Here is a 27670-nt window from a genome sequence, read left to right as displayed (position 1 = left end):
ACATTAATCACGTGTACATGTCTTGTTAAAAAAAAGGTCCAAATTAATAAAAAAAGTGCCCAAAAATATTGTAAGTACCCCCGCCCCCTTCCGAAATTCATGTCAGCGCATGTCAATGGTAATACTTACTATAATAAAATCATGTATTAGTACTGAAGGTTCTAAATAATGTTCTTTGACGGATTAGTGGAAATATTGTACTTGCCTATAAGTTATTTTCTTCGGTTTATAATAATAATCAATATAAATGCGGTTGTAGATAATCGCATCTAATGGATTAGGTCGCGATCTAATAATATGCATAGATAATTTATCAAAATGTAGATATTTTTTAATATCTACAATCGTATTAAATACATGCACAAAAACCTGCAATATTGTTTTTATATTATACATCTATATTTATTTTGTATAACTATGTATATTCACCCCCCCCGGATTTCAAATCCATATAATATTCAGTATTCTATACGAATGTTGATTAGTTAGGTATCAGGTAAATATAAATAATAATATTGTAAAAAAAATACGAAATTGCAGGTCATTCGGTTGATTCGGTTAATCACATAGGTATCTACTCTACCTACGCGCTGTTAAAATAATCATTTTTTGACAGTAGCGTTGCCGTTGGTGAACGGTGATTCTGGATCGACGGCCGGAATGGGACTATTCCACGGTTGAAGTTCGCTAGAGCCGATGAAAATGTACAGGAGTCCCGGGATAGCTATTAGCACGCCGCTCAGGGCGAAAAAGTGTTGCCACGCTTCGAGCGTATTCTGAAACGACGACGATCGATCAGTGTAAGTGTATAATCAATATTTTTTAGTAGTGCGATAAGATTAAAATATAAGTAAATAGGCAGTTACTCACGTTGTCGTTCGTAAAATAAGAGAGCACAAACGGCGATATCATTCCCGGGATGACTCCGGTAATACCGCTGAATCCTTGGAGCACGCCTAAAAACAGGATTAGATATTTTTTTAGACAATTTTTGATTTTTACGAAAAATTTAAAAGTCGTTACACGATTTAATTACTTAGGTGCTATACTATTGTCTATTACGAACTGTATACGACCGAATAATATTATAATATAGTGTGTTGATCGGACTATGAACTATGATTAGCGATTACTTACTGGCGAAATTCGGTGACAAGTCGACCATTATGGACAGTGGTCCGGACGTAGAAGCACCGCTGACTGTCATGGCCAGCAGCAGGAATCCGTTGACCAAAATCGTGTCGCAACCCGAATACACTATGGCCACGATGAGGAGGGCTTGCACCACGGTACAAATGGTGGTCGATATCTTACGCACGCAAGTTCGGCTGTACTGGCCGGTGGCCATGAGCGAGTCGATGGCGAACGACAGGCACAGCGAGAACGCGAAACGGGTGAGATGCGGTAAGCCGGACCAAAGGCCGATCTAGGGAGGAAAAAAAGGATCGAAAATGTATACATTTATGCGTGACTCGCCGTGACTACATATTATAGTGTTTGACCTTTAAGAAATAAAAACGGTTTATTGTCGAATCGACTACAGAGGCTCATTTTGGTTGCACGAATAGGTTTATATAAGTTATAACTATGTGTACATAATAAAGTTCAGCGCGGTTTTCAAACGTTGTACCTGCTCATAATAATATATCAAATACCTAAAAAGTACTACTATGTGCAAGTTAACTGATTGAAACATCATGATACAACTACCTAGTATTTTCATATACGTACATTAAGTTTTGAAAATAATTGAATTTTCCGATAATTGTAGAGGTGGTGATGAATTATGATTAAATGCTAAAAGTGAATATTCACTGGTATACGATAAATACGTTCAATTACACGATTCGCTAAATCTTTGTGAAACTAGATTTTTTGCTAAATACAATGAAACCTCGGTATCTTGAAGTCGCAAGGGACCAAGAAAAAAAAAAATTCGAAAAATCAAAACCTCGAGTTACCGAAGGAATTTAAAACATAAATAAAATTTGAAACAAAAATATTTAATAATTGAGAAAAATGTGTATTTATATATCGTATACATGTTATTAGTATTCGTCATTTGGGTAAGTTTTAAGTTCTAAGTATACATTATTTTCTATGAAAGTAGAATTCTGTCATTTATCGCTTATGTTTCATAGTCAGGGCATTTTATTCTTTATCTTATCTGTCATACCTATATTAGAGTCATTGAATCATAATAAGCGGTGGGTACTAGATAATGATTTCGATTTATAAAAAAATTCGACATATGAAAATTTGATATACCGAAATAACTTAACACGTAAATCCAATACTAAGTGATCGGGATTAAAGAAAAAATTCGACGTACAGAAACTTCGAGATACCGAAGTTCGAAATAGCGAGGTTCCACTGTATATGGTGGTAGTAAATAAAAGCAATATTGACCCAATTTTATCCTTTTAAAACTAAAGTGCTACAAACAGCATCTTTCTCGTAAATATGATCACTCATGAAGAGTAATTTAACTAAATATAGGAAGCTATAAAAATACTATAATAATTAATACGTTAGATATCATTTCATAAATAAACATAGAAGTTCTTTCAAAAACATTTGTTATTACTTAACTATTATAATGTGAGATGTACATTTTACAAGTAACTGTTGTATTTTGTGTCTATTCTCATGCCTAAGATTAGGATTTATATGCAAATGCATATTCTATGATTAAATCTTTTGCATATTTGAATGTAAATGCATACTAATTACATATTTCTGAATAGTTTCATAAATGTTAAATATTCTACAATTATAATAATAATAAAAATCATAGTTTTATTATTATTCATTAAAATAGTCATTTCTACACCTGTAAAAATATCTATTGTTAATCATAAATAAGTAAGATAAGTCATCGATGAAGCGAAAAATATTGGATTTTTAAGTGGTAAATTTATAAATATCTACCTACATGCATTTTCTTTAGATTGTATAATACTTTTGAACGCTATGTCATAAAAAAAAAAATGTTATTTTGCATTTTTTTTTTTAATAAACTTATCTATACAAATATTTAAATTATGTAATATTTTTACTTATAATTATATAGTTTATTAATTTAAAAAAAAATTTTTTTTCATATAAATCTGGGTCGTATAAATGAAATTATTGGCATTTTTAATAATCTCGCACAGTATCTAGGTACGTGACTAACTTGTAATTCTGATTCCAGAAGCGTTTTGTGTGAAAAAAAGCCGATAAAGATTTTATTATGTGAATAATAACGTTGACAAATTAACTCTAATAATATTTACCTTTTCCGGATTCCACCCGAACATTAGTACCAGATAGGTAGGAGTCTGCGTCATGAGTGTGTGCAGAGCCCACCCGGTACTCCATTGGATAGACAGTGCGATCCAGAACGGTACGCACGTCAGCACAGCTTTCCACGGTATTGGTAACTGTAAAACGAAAAACGGAATGAAAATGTCGGACTAACCATCAAATTGCAGTTTGGAACTCATTATTTGAATCGGTAATTTTTGCGCTCGGCTACAATTACGTTCCACGTTTATTATATTCATTTTTCTAGAGGAATTTCTGATTTTGAAAACTAAACAAAAATCTTTTTTCATGTGTAATTTGAAGTCTTATATAAAGTTATTATTAAGATGATAATGATAAAGTGGTAAAAACGAAAATAAGTTATGGTCGATTTATAGGTACAAATGTACAATATGTTATTAGGAAATCGCCAATTTTTTAGTACTTGGGTAATAAAAATTAAATAATTAATTATTCGATATTTACCTTCCCATATAAGTAGGTTAATTATTTTAGAAAAGTATTCCTTTTTATTTCTCTCATTACGAAATTTAAAAATATATTATATTTATTGTGTATATATTACAGTTATATCGGTCGTAAGAAATTAACGTGTTTTTGTGTCATTTTTCATAAAAACTTATATTTCTCTTGAGATAATGAATGGTTTTTTCTGATTCTCATAAGTCATAATCTTATACCAATACAATAAAGTAAAAATACGTAAATAAACTAATTGTCGATTTCGAGTGGACCGTCTAAAATATCTACTCGTATGTTACTCGTATATTAATAATTTAACTTTTGCCTATCTGTCTTAATAAGAAGAATCAGGTAACTTGTCTATACGAACGCCTATCAGGTACGTAATTTTTTAATCAATAGCGCTCTATATCGGTGCGTATTATCTGTTAATTGTATTGTATTAGCAAGTTATTGCTTTATCGCCCGTTTATAATTAAATAAGCTGTGCATAATTGCTTAAGACCATTCTACCTATTTAGTAATATTTAATACCCACTTTTAACATTTATTACCTGTCATTTCCATTACTATTACGCTTATCATGAAAAGAAAAAAAAATATAGCAATTAAGAAAATTAATAATTAATACATAATCAATTTTCAAAAAGGAATTTACTAATTTTAATATGGCTAAGTCATTGAATACCTTGCAAATTTCAATCGACTATTTCCTCACATAATACCTACTTCACTAAACTTGAATCACTCTAAATGAATTTCTCACTAATAAAGCACAATTAAGCTAGAAAATACCCCCACATTAGCCCCTCAAATTAACAATCTCGATGTTTATTTTGAATTCAGAGACAGAATGTCCAGAGAAAAAAATTTTATTTTGTTGAATGTACCAGACTATCAATTTCAATATCTATTTGCAAAGATTTATTAACCGAATTATCTTTGGAAAATATCTAAATCAATAATTGAGCTAAATGCTTAGGTAAATTTGGTTTATAAAATAGGATTCCAATTTCAATGTGTAATTCAAGTTTAAAATTAATTTACGGTCAATTGACTGCTGGTACTTAATTAGTATCGATTACAGGCATTATTAAAGCAGCTACAGTCAGAATTGTTTGTGAAAGAGAATCTGATCAAAACAACTGGTAATAAAAAACATCTGTGGAACTTCACAACTCATTCAAAACAACCAAGTCTTTGCTAGAGGGGTAAAAATGTAAATATTTTCATAATTGTTATAAGATAATTAATAATTTCAGTGTTATTTTTTATCAAAATATACATGGTCTCCGGACAAAATAAAATGAACTTAGATGCAACGTCTCACTTTTTAACTAAAATTTTTTCACGATTACTAAGATATGGTTAAATGAATAAATTTCTTGCAATAACCTAGGTTTCACTGGGTTTGATATTTTTAGGACTGAAAGAAACTTAAATGATATCTTGTATTTGAAGAGAGGCGTTGTTACAAATTTTTATTAAGAATACTTTTTTACTGTTTTTAGCATCCAAAATAGCTGTTCCCTATGTATAAATGTTGAGTAGATTTTTTTGAAATTAAATTGAATTTTTATGAAAAAGTAGTCTTAGAAGCTTGTGACATTCCTCCAAATAGTTCTAGTTTTATGATATACTCTAACCATGTTCAATCAATTGACCTTATTTTATCTAAGTATAATGACAGCTACTATGGGTGACTAAAATCTACTCGAATTTCATATTTTTTCAAATATTGATGGCCTACAATTTGTTGGTAGATACTCTGAAAATTCCGTTATACTTTTTGTCCACCTTACCTTAGATAAATTTGGTCATTTATTAATATATCAAAATTCTAATTAGACCTAGTGCTTTCCAACATGCCAAACATCGACATTTCTCAAAATCATTAATGATCTCTTAATCCTTGTAGACAATTTTCATATTTTCATAAACAATCAATTTCAAGTTGATCAAAAATAATTACATTCATAAAAACTTTCTTATTGATTCATATAACTTCAAGAAATCAAAACATTCAAAAATAATTTAAAAGCTAAACTCCGGTAGATTGGAAATCTTTTTACAATTGCGTTGATATATTGTTTCCGCTTACAATAAATTTTATGAAATTGTTTTTGTAATTATCAATGAATTCATACCAAAAAAATCAATTCTCCATTCTAAATTTCTTAATTGATTCAGTTATAAATTAAAACTATTATTACGGACCAATCGGCTTTACATAAAGCTTATAAACAATTGAAAATTGCAAGTTATTATGAAATATTTGTCGAAATCAGATTACAATATAAAAAACAAAGTAAACATTGTATTCTATTCATATTTAATTAACGTTATACAAACAAATAATAGAGTAGATGCAACCTATATCGATATTAAAAAAGCATTCGGTATAGTTAGCCGCTGGACTTTGGTATTAGAACTTCAAAAACTCGGCATACGTTATATATTATTATCGTGATTTTCGTTCTACCTGTCTAATATATCATTCTGTATTAAAGCAGATAACTATTTATCAAATAACGCTGCTGCTCCACCTGATGTACCTCTGAGAGACTATTTGTCTCCTCCATTTTTGTTAATTCTATTCATGGACGATATTGGATTCAAATTTTATAAATACTTATTATTCACTAATGACTTGAAGATCTTTCTACCTATAAACTTAATCGAGAATTAAACTCTTCTTCAATGTAACCTAGATGGGTTTATCAAATGACATGATTGAAATAGTCTTTCAGTCAACCATTCAAAATATAAAGTTGTTTTTATTCAATTGCCAAAGTAGGTAATAAACCTACAATTATATATAAAATAAATGGTCTAAAATTAAAAATTTCTACCATAAAGGATCTAGGCGTTCGGTTGTCATTATAATTGACATTTAATACTCAAACTATTTTCAGGAAAGCCTTACGTGCTATTGTTTTTTAAAACGAAACTGCTCTGATTTAAAGACACTAAGTGTCTTAAAGTGTTTTATTGCTTTCTTGTGAAGCTAATATTAGAATTTTTTCAGTGATAGGGTTCCCTAATAAAAATAACTTAATTGATAAATTGGATAAAATCCCATGACACTTTTTAAGAGTAATGAGTAATGACACATAAGCTTGGCCGCCATAATGATGTCTCTTTGGAGGCTATTTCCTAGGTCTTGAACCATTAGCTTCCAGACAGTTGTTCAATGAAGTGGCTTTTATGCGTAAAATAATCAATAAAAAAATATCGTGTCCCCATTTCTTAAAAAGAATAAACTCTAAAGTAACTGCTTTTAACTCAATAAATCATTGTTCTTTTTTTAGTTCCAAACTGCTTCACTAATAATGTCAAGTTCAGTCTCGAGTTTAGTTTTTTAGATGAATATAAGTCTGTACCAAATTTTGATTTTGTTTCTTTGATTCGTTAATCAAATTTAAAAAGTGATATTGCTTAACCGAACTTAAATGACCTATTTAGTATGTTTAACGAACAATTATTATGTAAATATGTTGTAGAATAGTTTTGAAATAATTTTATAATATAAAACATTTATTTTTATTTCTACTACTATACTATTTATTTCTTCTCTAGAGTGTTAAAATAAAATTAAATAAAATTAAAAATTAAAATTAAATATATATTTTTTCGTCGAAGTTGTTTTTTAAAAAATCTAAGTAATCACCCTGATAATATTATGGTAAAAATTCTGGTCTAAACGTTTCGTACTTTATATTGTTAAAATAATAATACCTTTGTAGTGGACACTACGTTTGTAAGGCTACTAGTAATTTGCACAAGTTCGACTTCGGATATGTAAGGATGTTGCGCGGGCGTATCGTACACGAACAACCACCATGCCAAAAACCACAATATTCCGATCACACCTGTGGTATAGAAAACGTACGACCAGCCCAATCTCTCCAGTATGAATCCGCAGAACGGAAACGTAATAGCCACGCCGATCGAACTGCCTTTGAAATTAAAAAAAAAAAAAAAAAAAATATTATAAATTATTGTAGGATACAATATTTTAGAAAGAGTGATAGCAACATCATATTATTATTAAATAGGTTTATTATTGTTGTGGCACTAAGATCACAGAGTTACGAGGGCGCCCGCAGAATTATAAGCCGAGAGGGGGGGGAATTCAAAAGTATAAGACTATATTATAATAATATTTAAGCCATGCAAGTAGGTAATAAAACATTTACTACTTAATATTAACTAAAATAGCGGGGGTTGGGGCATGGCCTTTAATACGCAGGCACCCTCGCACACTTATAATAATTTTTTATTAGTTTTTAGTAAGTACTTAGTACATATTATATGGTCATAGGATATATTTTGAACTAAAATATTATAATTCACGTTCTTATAATATATGTAATTTAAAGGCAAATCGTATATAATATTAAAACATAATGTATTTAAAAAAATTATTAGATAACAATGTTTAGATGATTTATTTAAAATAAACTGTAATGTTTGTTAAGAAATACGCATTAATCTTTATAAACACACAACGAATCAGAATATTTTATTTTTAATATTTTGATTTTGTTTTAGTTAACAAATTTTAATTTGATGACTATGCATTTATAGGTTGTTACTAATACTTTTGAAAGAGTATAAAATATAAAATGTAAATAACAGTAAGAACATTATTGTAATGCAACAACTTCCTTGCCACAAATCACAACCATATTATAATAATGATGTATTAATATTGCAGTCACTTTAAGTTAAAATTTAAAAAATGTGAATAACAGGTTTAAAATATTAAATAATGATAAAATTAAATATTAATTTAAATAATGACCAAAATAGGCAGTAATGAATTTGCTCCTCTTGTTCGGCGGTACCCAATGCGCGGTTAGATGATGTACCGACGGCCATGCCATACCCTATAATTAATTGACATACAACTATTATTATTATTATTAATTATCAATAAACTATAATATAATAATATAAATAATAATTATTATTAAATGTATTTATCATGAATCATGATTTATAGTATCATTACAGAATATAATATTACTAATAAAATATTATGTTTAAATTGGTATGAACTCTATACGAGTAGGTAGTAGGTACAGTCGCGATCGGAAAAAGCACAATAATAACATGTAAATATCAATATTACATAAAATAGTTTATAAATAAATAAAATTTACTGTAAAAAAAAATATTATATCGCCATTAACTAAATGCTTATAAAATTTAATTTATTCGTACAAATACTTAATAGTTTATGAATATTGTTTTGCCAGATAGTACATAAAATATATCGTCATATAATACCAATACGCAAACGCCCCCGGACTTAATTATTTTCGTAACAATCATAATATTATACTTTATAAATTATTTTTTTACTCTCATACTGTAATATTATCAAATGGGTATAATTTAATTTGATTTAAATTTTACAAGTAGACAACAAATCTAAGTAATTTAAATTTTAAAACGATCAACCAAATATCCAATGCACAGTGTAACGAGTTATATAGGTATAAATTATACCAGATTTCATTATTACTGTAGTCAGATAGTATAAAATCAGGATCGAATACAAAAAATATTGGTATACGTTTTTCCATTTTTATATTATTTTCTATCTATACTCGTATATCTCAATATTATCATTTTCATTAGCATTTACGTCAGTAGAAGGCACAAAACATAGGACCCTTCAGAAAAAATTCTCCCATATCTAATATCGCTACATGCTTCGGTTCTGTAGTCGGTTATGCTACTGTCTAAATCAGTGATTCTTAACCTTTTTATGGTCACGGCGTATTTTTTATAACTATATAGTTTGACGGAACACTGTAATAATAAAATAATAAGAAGCCAACAAAAAAATATATTTTTATTTTAATTATTATTTTTATTATTAATTTATTATATAATTAAAAACTAATACCTAATAACACTAAATCTAAATGCATGAACCACGGTCGCGGTACGTCTATAACCAGTTCGCGGCATACAAGTGTGTCGCGGAACACCGGTTGAGAAACACTGATCTAAATCATAAAATCAAAAAAGTGTAGCACTTACCCCGATGAACCCTTGTAACACTCGGGCTATGATAAGTCCTTTTATGTCCCACCGGGCGAGGACCGGCATTAATAGTGACATGACGAACATGAACAAATTACTCAGACCAAAAATGCGTTTAGCGCCAAATTGTCGCGCGAGCAGCCCGCCTGGTAATTGTAATGCCCAATGCAACCAATAAAATGATCCGAGTACGCTGGCCCGTTCACTGTCGTTCCACTCGAAATCTGTCTGAAATAATAAAGAAATCAATGATTGATTTTGCACGCTTACAACTCGCCGCGCGTTTGATAAACTACAACGGCGTGATTAAATTACTTTTTTGACGACGAAATCTTTTCTAGCGGTTAAATTTGAACTGACTGTTGAATTGCCACACATCAGTATACTCTGACCTCGGCTCTTCGCCGTGGTCATGTCCACTATGGCGATGTTTAGATTGATACGTATCATGTAGTTGCACGCGAATCCGGCGAAAACCAGGAACCATAGTGAAACGGTAGCTGCAACGATATAAATACGACGTGATAAATAATAATCATAGAATATTATTTATATTTCAATCATAACTATTATGAGTATGTTCTTTAACGTGACTTAAATTGTTTACTATCAAATAATATAATCATTTAATTTAGTTCATTTGATTGATTTGGTCATTTGTATGGTGGTACCATATTAATTATTATACTATGTAGTGTAACTTGTACATATATAACTATCAAACATCATCGCGATTATTCTGTAATTTTTGTAGACATTTTTAAAAACATTAGTCAATTTACGTATACGGTATACAAAACGATATTTATGTTGTGTACCCAATAAATTTATACAATAATATCAATATACCTATGTACGTTACACACAAGTGGGTCTGGCGATACAATTAATCAACCAATTACAAACACAAACATGCTAAGGCCAGCGTAAAGAGTGTAGTGCACATTATCGTACTATTTCAATAAAATAATTTAACATAAACTATACGTCTAAGACGTAACGTCTCAACGGAGAAAAAAAGTTAAGGTCGATAATCACCGCAAAAGGTAACAGGTCGCTAACGCTAAGCATACCAAATTATATTGTTAAGCCTAAATCGCCATAATCAACTTTTCTCGATAGTATCATATGTAAGGGGTCCGTCAAAAGAGCTCGTTTAAAGGTTTGCAGTATGATGGGTAAGCAACCGTATAGACGATTAAGGATATTTAAAAGCACCGTGAGGCAGGCCGTAACACCGCTAATAATCTTAAATATTATAATCTGAATTGGGTGATAAACCGCTATCACAATTGCTTAAAATGTTGACTTACAATTTGTAACATGTAATTTTATTCAAAGTTATTAAGTTGAATTAATATAGTTTATCATCTATTATAATATACCTATTTAGCTATATTAATGGACAAACAAAAATTGTTCATATTCGCGGAGATACAATATAGATCTTTCAAGTGTTGGATCATTACTACATTATGGTTATTTGTCGTTATTATTATTTTACATTAAGCTTATTATAAACACCAAGTTTTCAAAAAAAAAAAATATTTAATACTGCAACTTTGTAACAATTTCGATAATAGATGCATTTCATAATTAGGGGCTAGAACTAAGGTCAAAATATACAATTACAAGAACTAATAAAAATGACCTTTAAAATGCATATTGACCTATTAATTACAGTCAGAAAAAATACCAAACCGGAAATTTATTGTTACAATTAACACGTTTTTCCAGATCAATACATATAGATATAATATTTGGTATTTTTTAAGTTTGAGTGAGTTAATAATAATAGTGTAATACGCTACTTGATTGAAGTCATAAATATTCATATCGTAAAAACAGTAACAATATTTTTTACTAAATTATTATTGGGTACAGTGTACCTACTCGAATTCGAAACCGAAATGAGTATTTAAATAAAATTATGCAAGACAAAGAACATTACTTTTAAGCACATCATTGGTATTATTCGTAATGATGTATCTATAATTACAATAGATATATAACTTCTATTTTTTAAATATTATTTAAATTGTTAGATTTTTTCCGATGCATTTTTATATAATTAAATTATTAAATATATTTTAATAAGTATAATTTTCAACAACTCCGTAATTCCTATCGCATCCGTTACTCGGATATGTTTTTAAAGAAACTACTTGGAGGAGCCACAACATAAAAGTAAAGCAATTTATTACTCAAAGATACAGTAACCTATATTTTCTATGAAATAAAAAAAAATCAAATATCAACCTTAATAAATTAATTATTTGTAAACCATTTGCTGATCAGGTCTTACGTCATTAAATTGTAAAAAGCAGCCAACTCATCAAATTTACAAAAAAATCCAGCTATTTCAATTAACTCCACCGAAAAACAGTACCCCTTTTTACATCTCTTATCATACTCTGCACATTTACCTACACACAGACACAATATTTGAAATTGCATTCACTTTCTATGAAAAATTTCGATCTCGCTAAATCAACTATTCAAGCTCCCACATTAGAAATATCAACTCAAATATTATCCCAGGAAACCCAGTTAGATGTTTAATTCGTCAATGGTGCAATAAAATCTCATAAATAAAAACTAATACTTAATTAATATCAGGTAAATCTAATCAAACTATTGAGTAATTTTTTTTATCATTCAATTATATGTAATCCGCACCACACATACCATTCATAAGCTTATTGTAAAAAAATAAATAAAATAATGATTTATAGATTGGGAATTTTTTATTAAAAATTAAAATTGTAAAAAAATATATCATATATACTATATACACATCAATAAATTAACTATCAAAATTTTATTGAGCAATCAGTGTAAAAAATATTTACTAATGATAATTTAAATTATACGTTAAAAAAATATGCCTATGTCGTTAATATACCTACATTGATAATGTGTATAATCATTATCTAATCGGTGTTTTATTATATAATCTTAAATATGATACCCGTAAGCAATGAAGAATGATGTAGGTTTTATTATTGATTTATCAACCAAATTAATACACGTATTAATGACGTGTATTTTTATTTTTTTATACTCAAATGCGGCTTTTTAATATTTTAAATATTTTTGTATTACTGAGTACCTACCGATATTATTACAATATTAAAGCGGGCATTTAAACAAGTTTTGTGATGGGCACGCCCATCTTATTAAAACAATATTAAATCAAATTATCGATATAAATTTAGTATTTAAATAAAAGTGATTTAACTATGAATCGCTAGTTAAAATTGAAATTATAATAAAAATATTTTAATTCGTATATTTTTTATTATTATCATTAAAAATGTAACTAACAATTTTTACATCCGGGAAAAATAAATACTCAACAAAGTCCCTGTTAAAAGTCAATTTTTTGCAAATCCAAATTAATTCTCAGTATATTGACTGCAATTAATTTTCAAAATTAATAATTAGCCATTTCCAAAATCATCATGAGGACCACTGCTATAAACTAATGAGAATGGCTAAAATATACGGATATACGACAAAAACTACGGCGTGTACACCAATTATAATCCACACTTACAAAGAAATAGAGATTTAAAGTGAAAATAATGAAGAAATAAAATAATATAAATGCACGTATTTTACAAGTAAAGCGACACTCTCAAATAATATTTTTGTTGAAATTTAAACAAAACAATTTCATGCATTATTGTTTTACAAAACTATTAACATTTTAGTAACTCCTGAAAATGTTATTACTCATTTGTATGGGTTACATTACTTGGTCTTTTCACCGTCAAATTATTGTCTTATCAACAAAGAGAATGAGAATTAATACTTATTTGGTGTCTATTTCATTATAAGCATAATTTCATTGATAATTAAATTATTGGAATTCAATTTGGGATTTTATTTTAGCTAATTGGAAAAATTTGAGAATTTGCTGTAATGATATTCTGGGATCTGAATTTATTATTCAGTTAATCAAAGAAAAACTATAAATTATAAATAAATGCACAGACATGCATGGTGTTTAAATTGTATTACACTTATTGAGAATTTATAAAAAATAATCAAATCAATATAAAAAATAAACTATACATAATAATAATATATTTAATAATTTTATCAAATATGTTAATGATGTTAACGTAACAGTTTAATTAAAAATAATAAGTTGGTTATTTTGGATCTTGTATAATTATTCAGAAATATTCTTCTAATACTAAATTTAATCAAGAATATAACCATTTTTAATAATATAAATTAAATGATTTTGAATATTCATATTTTAAAAGTAATTTATTTCAATTACTAAATACATCTTAATAATAAGTGAAATATTTTAAACTGTGTATTTTTATAATAATAATAATAATAATAATAATAATATAATTATGTATTTGAATTAAAGATATAAAGTTTGTTGCAATTTTAGAAATATTTTAAACAGTTTGTAAATCGTTTCATGTACATATAATTTCATACCAAATGTTATTAAACTTCTAAAAATTGCAGTACTAAGTAGGTACTGTAGCAATTATAAAACAATACATGTATAATATACATTTATACATGTAATTTGAAATTATTAAATTGATATAATGTATTAAAAAAAAAAATTTATTTTATTTTTAAAATATTATTTATTTATGCAGTAACGACATAAAAATATGATTTATGTACCTAACGCTATTTTACTATATTTAACTTTTATTAAAACGTATTAAAATTGTTAATATATTAACTGTATTAACTATATTCACTTAATTTTTTTTTTTATTAAATCAAAAACATTTAATGAATATGTAATGTATTTTATTCCATAACTTTTATGCTAATTTGTATATAGAAAATATATTAAACACAAAGAATATTGTATTTTGAGGAAAATACTTAGTAAAATATCAACTATAAAAAATATGTAACTGCATAAAAATATGATTATTGTAATACTGGTTTATTATGTTTTACTAATATTAAAATATATCGAAATTGTTAATATATTTACTTTGTTGTTTTTTTTTTTTTTTATTAAATCAAAAACATTTAATGAACATGTAATATATTTTATTTCATAACTTTTATGCTAATTTTTATTGAAAAAATATAGTTAACACAATTAATATTGTGTTTTGAGGAAAATACTTAGTAAAATATCAACTATAAAAAACATGTTTACAATAATTAACCAGTATAATATCTAAACAAAAAATTTAAATCCAAAATAATTTTTTTTTATTATTTATTGACAATTGACGTTTTTGTGGATATAGTGAAAAACAATTTTATCCTCACACGCTCAGTTTATAAATTAAAAATGTTTTATAATAATTTAAAAAAATTAATTAATTAGTTATTAAAAATTACTAATCAGTAATTACTAAATTAATTTCATAAACATTGTATAAAATAGTTTCTTCAGTTTTTAATGAAATAAAAATATTAAATTACAATCTATTTTTCAAGGAATTAAGTGTTTAGTATACTCAAGTATTAATACTAATACATAAGCTAAGGCTCATAAATCGTATTTTATTTTTCTTGCACCATATGTAGAAATAAAATGATTTTATAACGGTATCTTAATCTTACTAAACGTTAACCCAATAAAAATATAGATAGGTACCGATTTAGTGATTTCTCATGTCTTTGAAATGATTACATATTTTTTTAAAGATCAATAGACTTAATTATTTTATTTATTATAGTCATATAGGAATTATTAAAATAAATAAGATTAAATGAGTTTAAAAAAATGCATTATACCTATTTGTTTGCTTTACTATTCATATTATTGTATGAAGTACACAGTCTATATAGATGCCTATAATACACGCAATGCTATATAGTATATTTATATTCATATTTGTTAGTTTGATACTATTTCATTCTAAAATAGTTCAATATAACCAAATCTACGATATGTACTTTTATAATGAATTCAAAATTATTCAAAATTATTTATAATTTTTATGTCTATTGTTCTATCTTTTTATAATTCGATAGATTACCATTAACTCAAGGTTTTACGTATAGAATGATATTTTTATGTCATCAAAATTCGTTTTTCTTTAATGTGTTCAATAACTTTGAATATAAAAGACTATTTATAATACCTATAATTCACGTGTTTTAATATAGGTGTAATAAAATTTCTAATGGTGTATGTTTTTTCTATCAATCATCACATTTTGAGGCAGTTAAAATGCTTCCATTTTCCACTTGGTGGTGATTTTTGCCTTTTGGTATAAAATTTAATCTAATTGAAAAAACTTTGATAAGGTCAAAAAATTACAATTACTTTAAAAAAAAAAAAAAAAACCTGGTAAAACAATACAGAACAAAAAATTAAGGAAAACTAGTATATCATTTTTACATAAAGCAAGTGTTCAATAAAATCGATTTTGTTTTTTTTTGGCGAACTTAAAGATAAATAACTTTTAATACTTGATTTTTCACCAAAAATTTTTATTAGCTCTTTATAGGTATATCTAGATGATAAAATTTTTTCAAAATTTTTTCAAAATTTTATCTCTTTATTGAAACATTAGTAATATTTGATATTTTAAATAATTTAAGCAATTATTATTGTAGATAAAAATTTTACTTTCAATCAAATAACTTGATTATTTAATATAAGATTTCTCATAAGTAGGTAAATTGTAAATACATAACATCAATTATAATTACTGCATGTAGTCGTGTAATTTAGTAACTATGGTAGGATATGGACAGTGTAGTTCTAGTCAAAAATATCACTTCTGACAATTACTGTTAGTCTACGTGATTAATTTATCAAATGCAGAATAATAGATAAAAATTCTATTTGAGCTGTTGTTATTATTAAAGACTAAAAACAATTATTTTGTGACCAAAAAATGCGATACATATAAAATGTACATCATATTCATAAAATATCTTTACATCCTGTCATAGATAAGTTTCAGTTTCATTACTTTTATTAAAAAAATAATTTTTTTAATATTAGATAAAATAAAAAAAAATTATTAAATTGTGGAAATTCTATCAAAATTTGGAATACATAGTAATAATCAATTTTAATTAAAATGTAATTCGTGTAAAAGTTATCTAAGTAAACAGTTAACACGATTCATACGCCGAATAATCAACTATACAATTATGTGAATAATGTAAAAGCAAAAGTATGATTAAAATATTGCATGTGCATTTTGAATACAATCTTATTCTTACAATTTGTATTTAAATCAAGACCTGGTTTATGAAGAACTAGTGAATAAATTTAAAAATGTAAAAGTTTTCAAATAGGCTGTAGCCGTACTATAAATCATTTTATGTATTAACAAATATAAATATATAAGTACACACATGTTCAAATATCATCCCTAAATCTAATAGTCTATAATAAGTCGATAGTTTGTAAATTAATTTATATGTATTTTTTTATAGACTATACACAGCTACAGTGGCATAGTTCATATATAAGTTTTGAGGATGCAATAGGTGGTGCCGTGTAGGACCGATGTAGGTATATAAATACAGGTTATAACTATTTGGATGTAAGTATATTGAATTTGTCCTGTATTATAGTGTAATAAATGTTTTGTTTACTGGTACTTTTTATCATAGAATTTCATTTGTATGTAAACTGTCAAACTGACAAGAGTAAATATAACTGAAGTGTATCTATTATGCAAGAATAATTTTTTCTTATACAAAGAATATTTTCAATAAAAACTAACATATTTTCAAACCAATAGTCTTATCTAAAGCTTGTATATAATAGATACATAGTTACCTATTAAATAATCATAAATTTAGTAATATTTACTAAAAATATGAATCATCTAATTTATAGCTAATGAATAACGTTTGTATAATATAAATATGTCACGTGCTTGAGCCATGTCTTAACAGTGCGAATCATAATTTATTGATCCATTTTGAATTACTCAAAAAACTGTTGCATTACAAAATTTATTAACATTATTTAATTTAGTGGAAATCTTTTTCCTACCATAAGAGTATAAAACTTGTGTAGAAAGTAAAAATGTAAAATGTAAAATAATTTTGCAAAATTTACGTACATTTAAAAGAAGATTAAGAATTCAAATATATTAAATTATACTCTAAAGTACCTTTACTCAAAATATTTTCACCGATACACTATAGTGATTAGTGACAGCCATTCACAATAATTTCTATTGTAACTGGCAAATTTTATTTTATTACAATAAATCTGTGTAACTATTGTTTTAGATCAAATAAAAATTAATTAATTGTCGAAATTGACTAATGATATGCATCCTATTTTTTATATATATTTTTTAAATTAAAATTAAAAATGTTTAATTGCTATATAATATGAACAAGTTATGAGAAACCTTGTTTACACTTTTCACACTAATTATTTACTTTGTCGGTACCCCTGAATATTATGGTGCCACAATTGATAGAAATTATGTGTATAATGATTAAATAAACTTTTATGTTTGGTATGATAATTTAATCTTTCATTAAAAGCATATTGGTAATTTCAAAAAATTAAAATGGATAAACAATAAACATCATTATTTTCAAACATTAAAAGCCAAGCTTTTTTCTTTATCTCTAACGATACCTTTACCTATAGGCTAAATAGATCTTAGCACATTTTTTTGCAATATTTTATACCATGTAGTATAACATTAGCACTATAGCAGTATTATATGTACATTTATTTATTTAGTATTTCTATCAGCCCCCTCTACCCCATCATCTACATAATAAAGCTCTGGATACGAATCTGATATAAACATAAACATGCTGTTAAACTGAAAAGATTAGCACTTTAATTTTGATTAGATTATTTTTAATTATTATGTAATTTTTGAATCTAGTAATACTTATACGTCTTAATGATTGGTAATATATAATAGGTATTTATTATACAATAGATTTTACTATTAATTATAGTGTATAAACATATTTAAATGGAATAATGTTGAAAGAATTTAATTAAGAATATGATATACGTTATTTGAAAAACTGCTTAATTAATAAACAAGTTATAAAGTAAATTTTTTACTTTTACTTTAATTTGGGACAAATAATATTTAATTTATAATAATAAAAAATATTAAATATTAATACAATTTTAAAAACGTATAGTATATAATGATATCTACCTAAAAATAAAAATACAATTATATATAAATATATAATAAAGCTGATAACGATGTTGTCACTTTTATTGTTTTGAACTATTATGGTTATTAATTTTGTTATGGTTATTCATATACATAATCGAAAATTATCATGTAGAATCAATACATGCAGTCAATATAGTTATAATTATATGAATATAAAATACAATTTAGTGATGTATAATTAATATAACAATCATTTTTGTACAAAATACTAAAAATTTGTTTTAAATATAAAGATTTTAAGTTTATTCAAAATGTATATTTTATTTAGATTTTAGGAAACTAAAGTAATTATCATAGGTATACTATATTTTTTTAATATTATCATAATTTTTATTCCTTTAAAAAAAAAAATATTAATTTTTAATAGGTTTAAAATATCTTACAATTATAAAATTCATTATTAAGAAGCTAAAGGTACTTAGTCACGTATGTATAACTAATCGGTTATATTTGTTCAAATATTATAATTCAAATTAAAAGATCTATTAAACTTAATTTAAAATATTTTTTTCTTCCTATTTAGAGTAGCATTATATTTTAAAGATTATTCATTATTAATCATTTAAATAAAAAAAAAAAAAACAATAATTTGAGTAATATTTATATTAGCGGTAGATCGTAGGTATATATACATATTTATGCTATGTCAGGCTTTATGAGTATTGGCAGTATAACATTAACAAAATGATAGTAAAATACATTAAGGAAAAAAAAATTTTTTTTTAATTTTATTATAATAACAAATAAAACAACGCTGCATGAGTAATACAACAAAATAAAGAAAAAAAAAATCTAAAAAAAAACAACGAATAAAAAAGTGGAGTATATAACGTGACAATATGTTTATTTATTGATTTATTATCATTGTAAATTTTCAGTTTAAGTACGTTTTCGAGGCACATGCTTTTGGAGCGACAGATGTAATTTTATGGCAACTGGCCAAGTTTTAGTATTATATCTATGTGTTGTAAGATACGTACACTTATAGTCGTGTTAAGCTCATTGTTGCAACTCGGACATTCTTTGATATTTATTTCTTTATAATAATGTATTAATATATATTATTTTTAAAATTTTAACTTTTATTAAATATAAAACTTGATTAAAAGTTACAAGTAATAAAGCAAATCGAGGGAGAGAGAGGGGGGGAACCATGAGAGTTTATATTAGAGAATATGAAAACAATACGATATAAATTATTGAGAAAGCTATTTGCTACTTTAATTTGGATTATTCATATCCCCTAAAAATCTACTATTTTTAATAACTTTGCAGAGCGCTTGTGTCCTATACTAATATTATTTAATTTATATACGAGAATACAAAAATAAGACTGTAGTACAAACTCTACTCTAGGACCAGTGGCGCCGAAATACAAAATGAAATGTATAGCAAGGATTTCCAACTACCACCCCCTCTACCAATCTACCACCATCATCCAACCCGTTAATCAAATTTGAAACCTGACACAAACAATTTCCCACCCACTTTTATTTTAATGTCTTATTTTTGATTATCTTTCTTTCCTTTTTTCAGCCAATACGTACGTGTTATTTGTATTACTATGAACTATTTTGTGTCTACTGCTCAACGAAAACATAGATCTTTAACACCAAATATGGGCAATATCACTTAATAGTTTGTGATATTTCTATTCATTTTTATAATTCTTCTATGGATCTTTTCCTACCGCCAAATTTTTATATGTATGGCAGCTGCCTTACATAAGTATAAACTTTGGCGCCATTGACTAGCACGGTTACTAATTTTATAATTTATGGAAAAATGAACATAAAATCGCTCCAGTGTCAAGCTCGTGAAGATGAGGTAGGAAAGTAGTGAAGTGGCGGCGTGGCGCCAAATTTTTATTTTTAAAATGGGCTTACAGATATTATATTAAATCAGAGACACGGTTACTCAAATATATACTATTTAATAATCATTTAATGTCTCTAAAAATGTACCTCCTACTCTCTTCATTATTAATATTTTAAACGTCAAATTATGTGGGCTATTGTGAATAATATATAACAAGTGATTATACCAATGGTTCCCAAAATGTGAGACGCGGTTCCCTTGGGAAGTACAAGCACTTAACAGGGGAGCCTCAATAAAAATACTGATATTTCACATATACACTATAAGACTACTATATAATATAGTACTATACACTAGTAAAATTTTTGTTTCATTTTCGAGGGAGGCACAATTGAATTTTTTATTTTTAAAGATGTATAAATCAAAAAAGTTTGGGAACCGCTGTACAGTATTAGGAATAAACACTATAAACCCCGTTTAGAAAATATTAAAAACTATTTGGACTGATTTTTATTTCTCAATTTTATGTTCATTACGTTCAACGCTTAACTAGATATTCTAACCACCGTAGGGGACATAAAAATAATAATAGATAATATCTTAGACTTGGAATCGAAGTCTCATTTAGCAATAGGTTCTCAGGTCGCGTGGCACGCTCGCAAAACACATCACCCGTAAAACCGTCAGTTTACGTCGGATCGTACGTCGTGATAATATACTGTACGCGTGCAACATATTAAACTGCAGTATATAACAATATTATACACCGTACGTACCTCTCATCGTGACGACGACGGTTGTCCGTTATAACGTGCGTATAATATTGTAAACTATTATTATTGCAATAATGCAATAATAATATTGTACGGAGACGACGGATGACAAGCGATGAACAGCAGCACTGTTCGGCGTTTCCGAGCTGGACCTGAACGAGACCTGCAGAAGATCACGTGCGCGCCACAGGTGGTCGACGGCGGTGGTGGCGGCGGCGTGGTTGTCGATCAGCGGATCGGCAGGTCGTCCATGCGGCACACTAGAATACTAACAACGTATAATATTATCAATAAGATGCGATGATGATATTGTTTTGAATGAATATTCGGTGGTCGAATTCGAAACGAATCGTCTTATAATAATTATAACGTTTGACGGGCACGGTGTGAACACTAATTGCAACGGTATACCAATAGTGTAAGACGTGTGATAATGTTTTTACGTCACGATCGAGCACAAACACCGATCGCGTTCAGTTCCGAGACCGAAGAGACCGGACGACAAGCATCGCATTTGGACGTGCTGGACGAGCGTACGACGAAGAGAAATAAAAAAACGCGCGCGCACACGCCACACGGCGGCGTACTGGCGGTTATGCACCACCACTGCAACGCGTACGAACGACGGCGGCGGCAGCGGCTGCAGCGGCGGCGATGGTGGTGGCAACAATATTAGTAATAATAATAAAATTATTTTTGTTTGAAATTTGCAGTGCTGTTGATCGTTACGCACGTCGACGACGATGAACGCGCGCGACTTGTAAAAAGTTATAAAACCATTACAGTTTAAAAAAAAAAATTTTAATTTCTACCGCGCGGCGAGTGTATTCGTATATACGTTTGCAGTAAAAATTAGTATAATATTTTGACATTATTAATGTGTTTGCATTAAACGTCATCGATTACAGTGCCCATAGTGACGACGAGCTGCTTTCAGCCGCGGTACGATGAACAAAGAGTGACCGTCGCATTGCGTATGTCCTCTTGACGTATATCATACACCGAAGTTTAAAATATGTATTTGTCAAGACCTAAATCAGGTCTGCTTACTATTAAAGTTGTCGAGAAACCCGAAAACAAACTTTTTAATTATTTTTTGTTTTAAGTAAGCGAATAAAAAAATTAAGAATCGTTAATAATCGCATATCTTATGAACAAGCATATTATATCTCTTCAGTAATAAGTCCTATTTTTTTTCCAAAATCATAAGTGAACAATCAATATTATTAACGTGTGCTCGGGGATGAACACGCTGTTAAACAAAATCATTCACGACTAGGTATTTAACCACGTATTTGTCTTCGTAAATATAAGCCCACTAGCTATAGTATTATACGAGTATATATATATATTATACACAGTCAACGGTATCTCTAGGCATAATTTGTCAAATCTTTAAAATTTAAATTAAATTGTTTGAATACATTCTTTAGATATACTGGTAATTAGTAAATCTACTCGTACTTTTGCAATAATTGCATAAATTAGACATATATCTAACGTTGCAGCAGGCTATAAAAATCCATACACTTAATTAATTTAAATAAAAAAATTATCGACTTAGTCAATTTATTGCGGTGCTATAAATATGACTATAAAAGGTCATAATAAAGTGTATTACACCAATACGACTAATATGAACTTTTATAATATATTTAAATTATATGATTTTTATTTTGTATACTGGGTACTCAGGTACTTAATATATATTATACTGTATAGTGTATATAATAATATAATATATAACTATTAGATATAATATATGCATATATAGTAGCTAGGTACATTAAACAAGCAGACGTGTGTGGTGTCAATAATTATTATGTATATCAGCAGATGGTGTGCAACTGGCGTTTTTCTGATTAAAAAAATAAATCAGATAACGTGCATAAAATATAAAATAATATGATAGAATGTGAACTACTCGAAGGAGAACGATTTACTAGCTAATGAACCATTATGTTTAATAATTTTAATAGCACTATATTGATATTATCATTATTATTATTAATAATGAAATCAACATCATAACATAATTCATTATTGTTATTGTTACTTTGTTTAAATAATATATAGTCTTCGGTTGCGGTGGAAACTGAAATTAAAAAAAATTATAGATTTTAATTAAAATAGTATGCCAAATGATATGTAATTCGGTTCATTGAGCTTTATTAACGATAGTTATAATATTTTAATAATTTATTTATAAACATACAAATGTGTGCGCGCGGCAACAGTCAAACGTCACAGCACGTGCGTTTTGTTATTATTATACTTATTATAGTAATACTAAATTATACATGTGACAAACTTTGATCTCTCTGATTATCTACGTAAGTCCCCCTCTCTATCTACCATACAACAAATTACACTCTTGAGCAACATATGAACCAATATATTCAATAGTTATTGAAGTATGCTATTAAGCTAGGGTGACTATACGTCACTAAATCCCGTCTAAACGGGATTGTCCCTTTTTTGATTATCATTTCCCGTTGTCCCGACAAACTCCGAACGGGACGTTTTTTATCCCGTTTTTAAAAGATAGTTCGTTTTAATCCCGTTATTTCCATAGTACTAAATAATGTCTGTAAAAAAAAATATCAATGTATTAAGAAAATATAAAACAATTTTAAAAAGAGCAATTTATTACAGTTATTATTTTGTTATTTTAATTAATTGTAACTTAAATGTAATTGGAAAAAATAAAAAATTACCATATTAATAAAAAATTGTTTGTCCCGTTTTTTATTTTTATAAAAATGGTCACCCAATATTAAACTATAGTTAAAGAAAGAACTGAACTAATACTTTGTATACATGTATGATTTATTTAAATTTAAATACAAAGAAGTTTCTCTTTAAATAATTTTTATTGGATTCATTTTGCAAATACCAGTCAAAAATGATAAACATGTGTACATTATACCTACTTATATATAAAAGTACTTGATAAGGATTAGAGAGGAGAGGAAAATTGTATGTCTTGGATTACGAGCGGATACATATTGACAAAATTATCTAAGAGGTTTACATAATATCAACAAAATATAAAATGAAAAAAAAATATTGAGTTAAATAGACACTTATTATAATATATTATATACCTAAAGATATTTGAAGGCATGATATTATTATGATAGCTCGTTATAAATTATATGTATTCAAGATGTATTCTCTTAACAGGTGAAACACTGTATGTATAGTAATAATAATATCGTGGTGCTCACTGCTCAGGACCCTGACACTATGATACATTGATATTTCATGTATTTCTGATCTTTAGAAATATAATTTTTAAATGAACAGTTTATCAAGCGCCCAAAATTTTAATGTGTATACAACTACTGTTGCAGCTCGCAATATACACATACTCGAGAATCATCTACAATAGTTCAAGGGACCAATCACCAATTGTCTAAATACCAAACCCATTATTACATTTCCTGTGAACAAATTGTACAGTATAATACGTCAATACTCCTCCAAATCACATGATTACTGTCTCTTTACAGTCGTGTAAGCACAAAGCAGAGCTGGGTTTATTATAATTTATAATACGTATAGCACAATTACTTATCAAAAACAATAAACTGCAGCAGTCTTGTGATGTACCATGATTATCATTGTAATGGACCATTCGATGATAATTAAACGGATTTCCGACGTAAATGATAACATTCTTGTGAACTGCGACGTTACAAGGAAAACACTTTCTGCGTGCCTGCTATTATAATATCATTGATATAAATGAAGTATCGGCAGTAGTGCGTGTTTGAATGTTTCGCAATGTTACACTTACACAATACAACCTGTCTAGGATTTTCGCCATGGACCATGGTGTACAAATTAATTATAGTGATGTACTCGTATTATAAACACTATAGGCTACTATAATAGTAGGTACTATGAAATTTGATACAATACTGAAATTAATTACGATTGTAGTTCTTAATTCTTTATGTACCTTTAAAATTAAAATATTGTTGTTTTTTTACTCGATTTTTTTACCGAAACTCAACTCATCCCCATCAAAAATTAAAAATTAAACAAGAAAATAAAAATATCTGTGGCATAATCTATCCGGGTGAATTTTTACGAAAAATTTTACAGAACCACTTGTTTGATTGTATTTTAAACAATATTATTTACATTTTTGTATACTTATACTGACTAAACCAATTTCCTCATAATGTATTAATGTTAACGTTTTATAGGTAAAGACGTTAAGTATACCTTTTATATTTCATATATTCTGTAGTCGAATGTTACTGCTGGGTAGCTACTCCCCCTGGCCTTCACGCATTCACAGCCAAATTTTTATAATTCTGCACATATGTTCATTGTAACTATCATTATAGATTGTATATATTCAAATAAATGTTGAAAAAAAAAAAATAACTATATTTAGTTAAAGAAAATTACCAATATCGCATAAAAAAACGGTATTACTTTTACACAATTATAATGCATTAACTTACAAAAGATAAACGAAATTTATGGGATCGTTCTTCATACGTAAACACCATGTTAAATTGTATTCGATAACTATAGCTGATTCGTGAAAAGTGAGTTCTATTCAATAACCGCTTTACGTGAAAATAACTTTACATCTTTAAACGTAAAATATTAAATATTATCCTGTATATATTATTTATTCTGTGTTAATTAGTGTATGAGTGATGAAGATTATAATAAAAATAACTATATAGATATAATAATAACCAACAACTATTGATTGTTGCAGTGTACCTATAAACTCAATAGAAGTTATTCAAGAATTAATTACTCCAGATTTTTTTTGAGTTAAAATGTTATAAGTGCTGAAAAATTATATTAAAATCATTAAGTATATATTATATCAAATAAAACTAACAAAAGTAATTTTAAAAATATTTCTTTACTTATAAGTTTATTGTAATGTATACATTGTCAGTCATGAGTCATGACTCATGAAGTCATGATTGATGGATTTTGATATTATTATATATTATCGTTTTTACAAAATGACAAAACTCAGTAAAAGACCTCATCAATTTCAAAGAATTATTTTTTAATAAATAGAATCGTATAATGTATATACATTAGAAACACAAAAACAAATAATTTATTTTTAACTATGACAACTGCGTTTGTTCGTCAATATTTAAATTTCTCGTACTCATGTAATATACATAAAACGATTATTTACATATTATATATACCTATAGAGTGAGTGTGTAACCGGAAACTGAAATTTCATTTACTATCATTAAATATATTTTTATAATAATTAATAAATTAATAACTATCGGAAAAAACCAGCGTTAAAATAAAATTGTTATTTAGGACCATTTGGCCAAAGTCCAAAAATGCGACTCCTTTAGCGTATATATTTATATATTTAAATCATATATACGATTTGTATAAAATATTATAACTTATACTGTACGACACTGAAAAATAAATATAATAGTTATCTGCTTCCGGTTTTTTATTCTAAATAATTATAACACATAATAAATACATAAAATACAAATAGATATAAACTTGCCTAAATATGTAATGTATACTAAAGAGTAACTCTTTTAACAAAACATGCATTTATTTACAAAATATATTTATTGTTTCACCATTTTTAATTTTTAATAATTTTAGGTATAGATACATTTAACATAAGACTTTTATACACTATAAATTAAGTTCTTATTTAAAAAATCGATTTTATATAATACATAATATAATATGTATGACGGATAAAAAAAATGTTTTGTTTTAAAATATAATAAGTCAGAAACATATATAACTTAATTATATTATAACTTAACATATTTAGCTTATTTTATTATTATTAATTTTTTTTTTTTTCATAAGAAAATTACATAATTAAGTAGGTGCCTTTTTTCATCTTACTATTTTTTGTTAAATCTTATATTTCCTATTTAGGCTATAGTAGCTAAATATACAACTATAAAAGTATTATATATTATACTATAATAGGTACTATTATTATTAGAATTCAGATATTAATGACTTTTGCATTTTTTTTCCTTTGATTCTAGATAAATAAATATACTAGTTTCTAGCTGAAGCTTGTGAGGAGAGGGATATTTTAGA

General features: G+C 27.0%; 1 protein-coding gene across 1 annotated transcript; it reads right to left on the bottom strand.

Annotated features, from left to right (window-relative positions):
* LOC112601853 (sialin-like) lies at positions 1 to 22168 on the bottom strand. Its single transcript, XM_025349677.1, has 9 exons — positions 21578 to 22168; positions 10147 to 10331; positions 9829 to 10059; positions 8579 to 8663; positions 7510 to 7730; positions 3279 to 3425; positions 1138 to 1426; positions 871 to 956; positions 1 to 776 (listed from the first exon to the last, which is right to left on the bottom strand). Exons 1-9 carry the CDS (start codon positions 21582 to 21584, stop codon positions 603 to 605), a joined length of 1425 nt encoding a protein of 474 aa, XP_025205462.1. The 5' UTR covers positions 21585 to 22168; the 3' UTR covers positions 1 to 602.
* Positions 22169 to 27670: the final 5502 nt, after the last annotated feature.

Source organism: Melanaphis sacchari, unplaced genomic scaffold, assembly GCF_002803265.2.
Source record: "Melanaphis sacchari strain LSU unplaced genomic scaffold, SCAv2.0 Contig7_pilon_pilon, whole genome shotgun sequence".
NCBI lineage: Eukaryota > Metazoa > Arthropoda > Insecta > Hemiptera > Aphididae > Melanaphis > Melanaphis sacchari.
This window is presented reverse-complemented; position numbering and strand designations above follow the sequence as displayed.

Excerpts from the sequence above, each read along its gene's own strand:
- LOC112601853 (XM_025349677.1), bottom strand. Across the intron at positions 10,060-10,146 it reads AAGATTTCGTCGTCAAAAAA|ACAGATTTCGAGTGGAACGA; the intron begins GTAATTTAATCA and ends TTATTATTTCAG. Across the intron at positions 7,731-8,578 it reads ATTCATTACTGCCTATTTTG|GCAGTTCGATCGGCGTGGCT; the intron begins GTCATTATTTAA and ends TTAATTTCAAAG.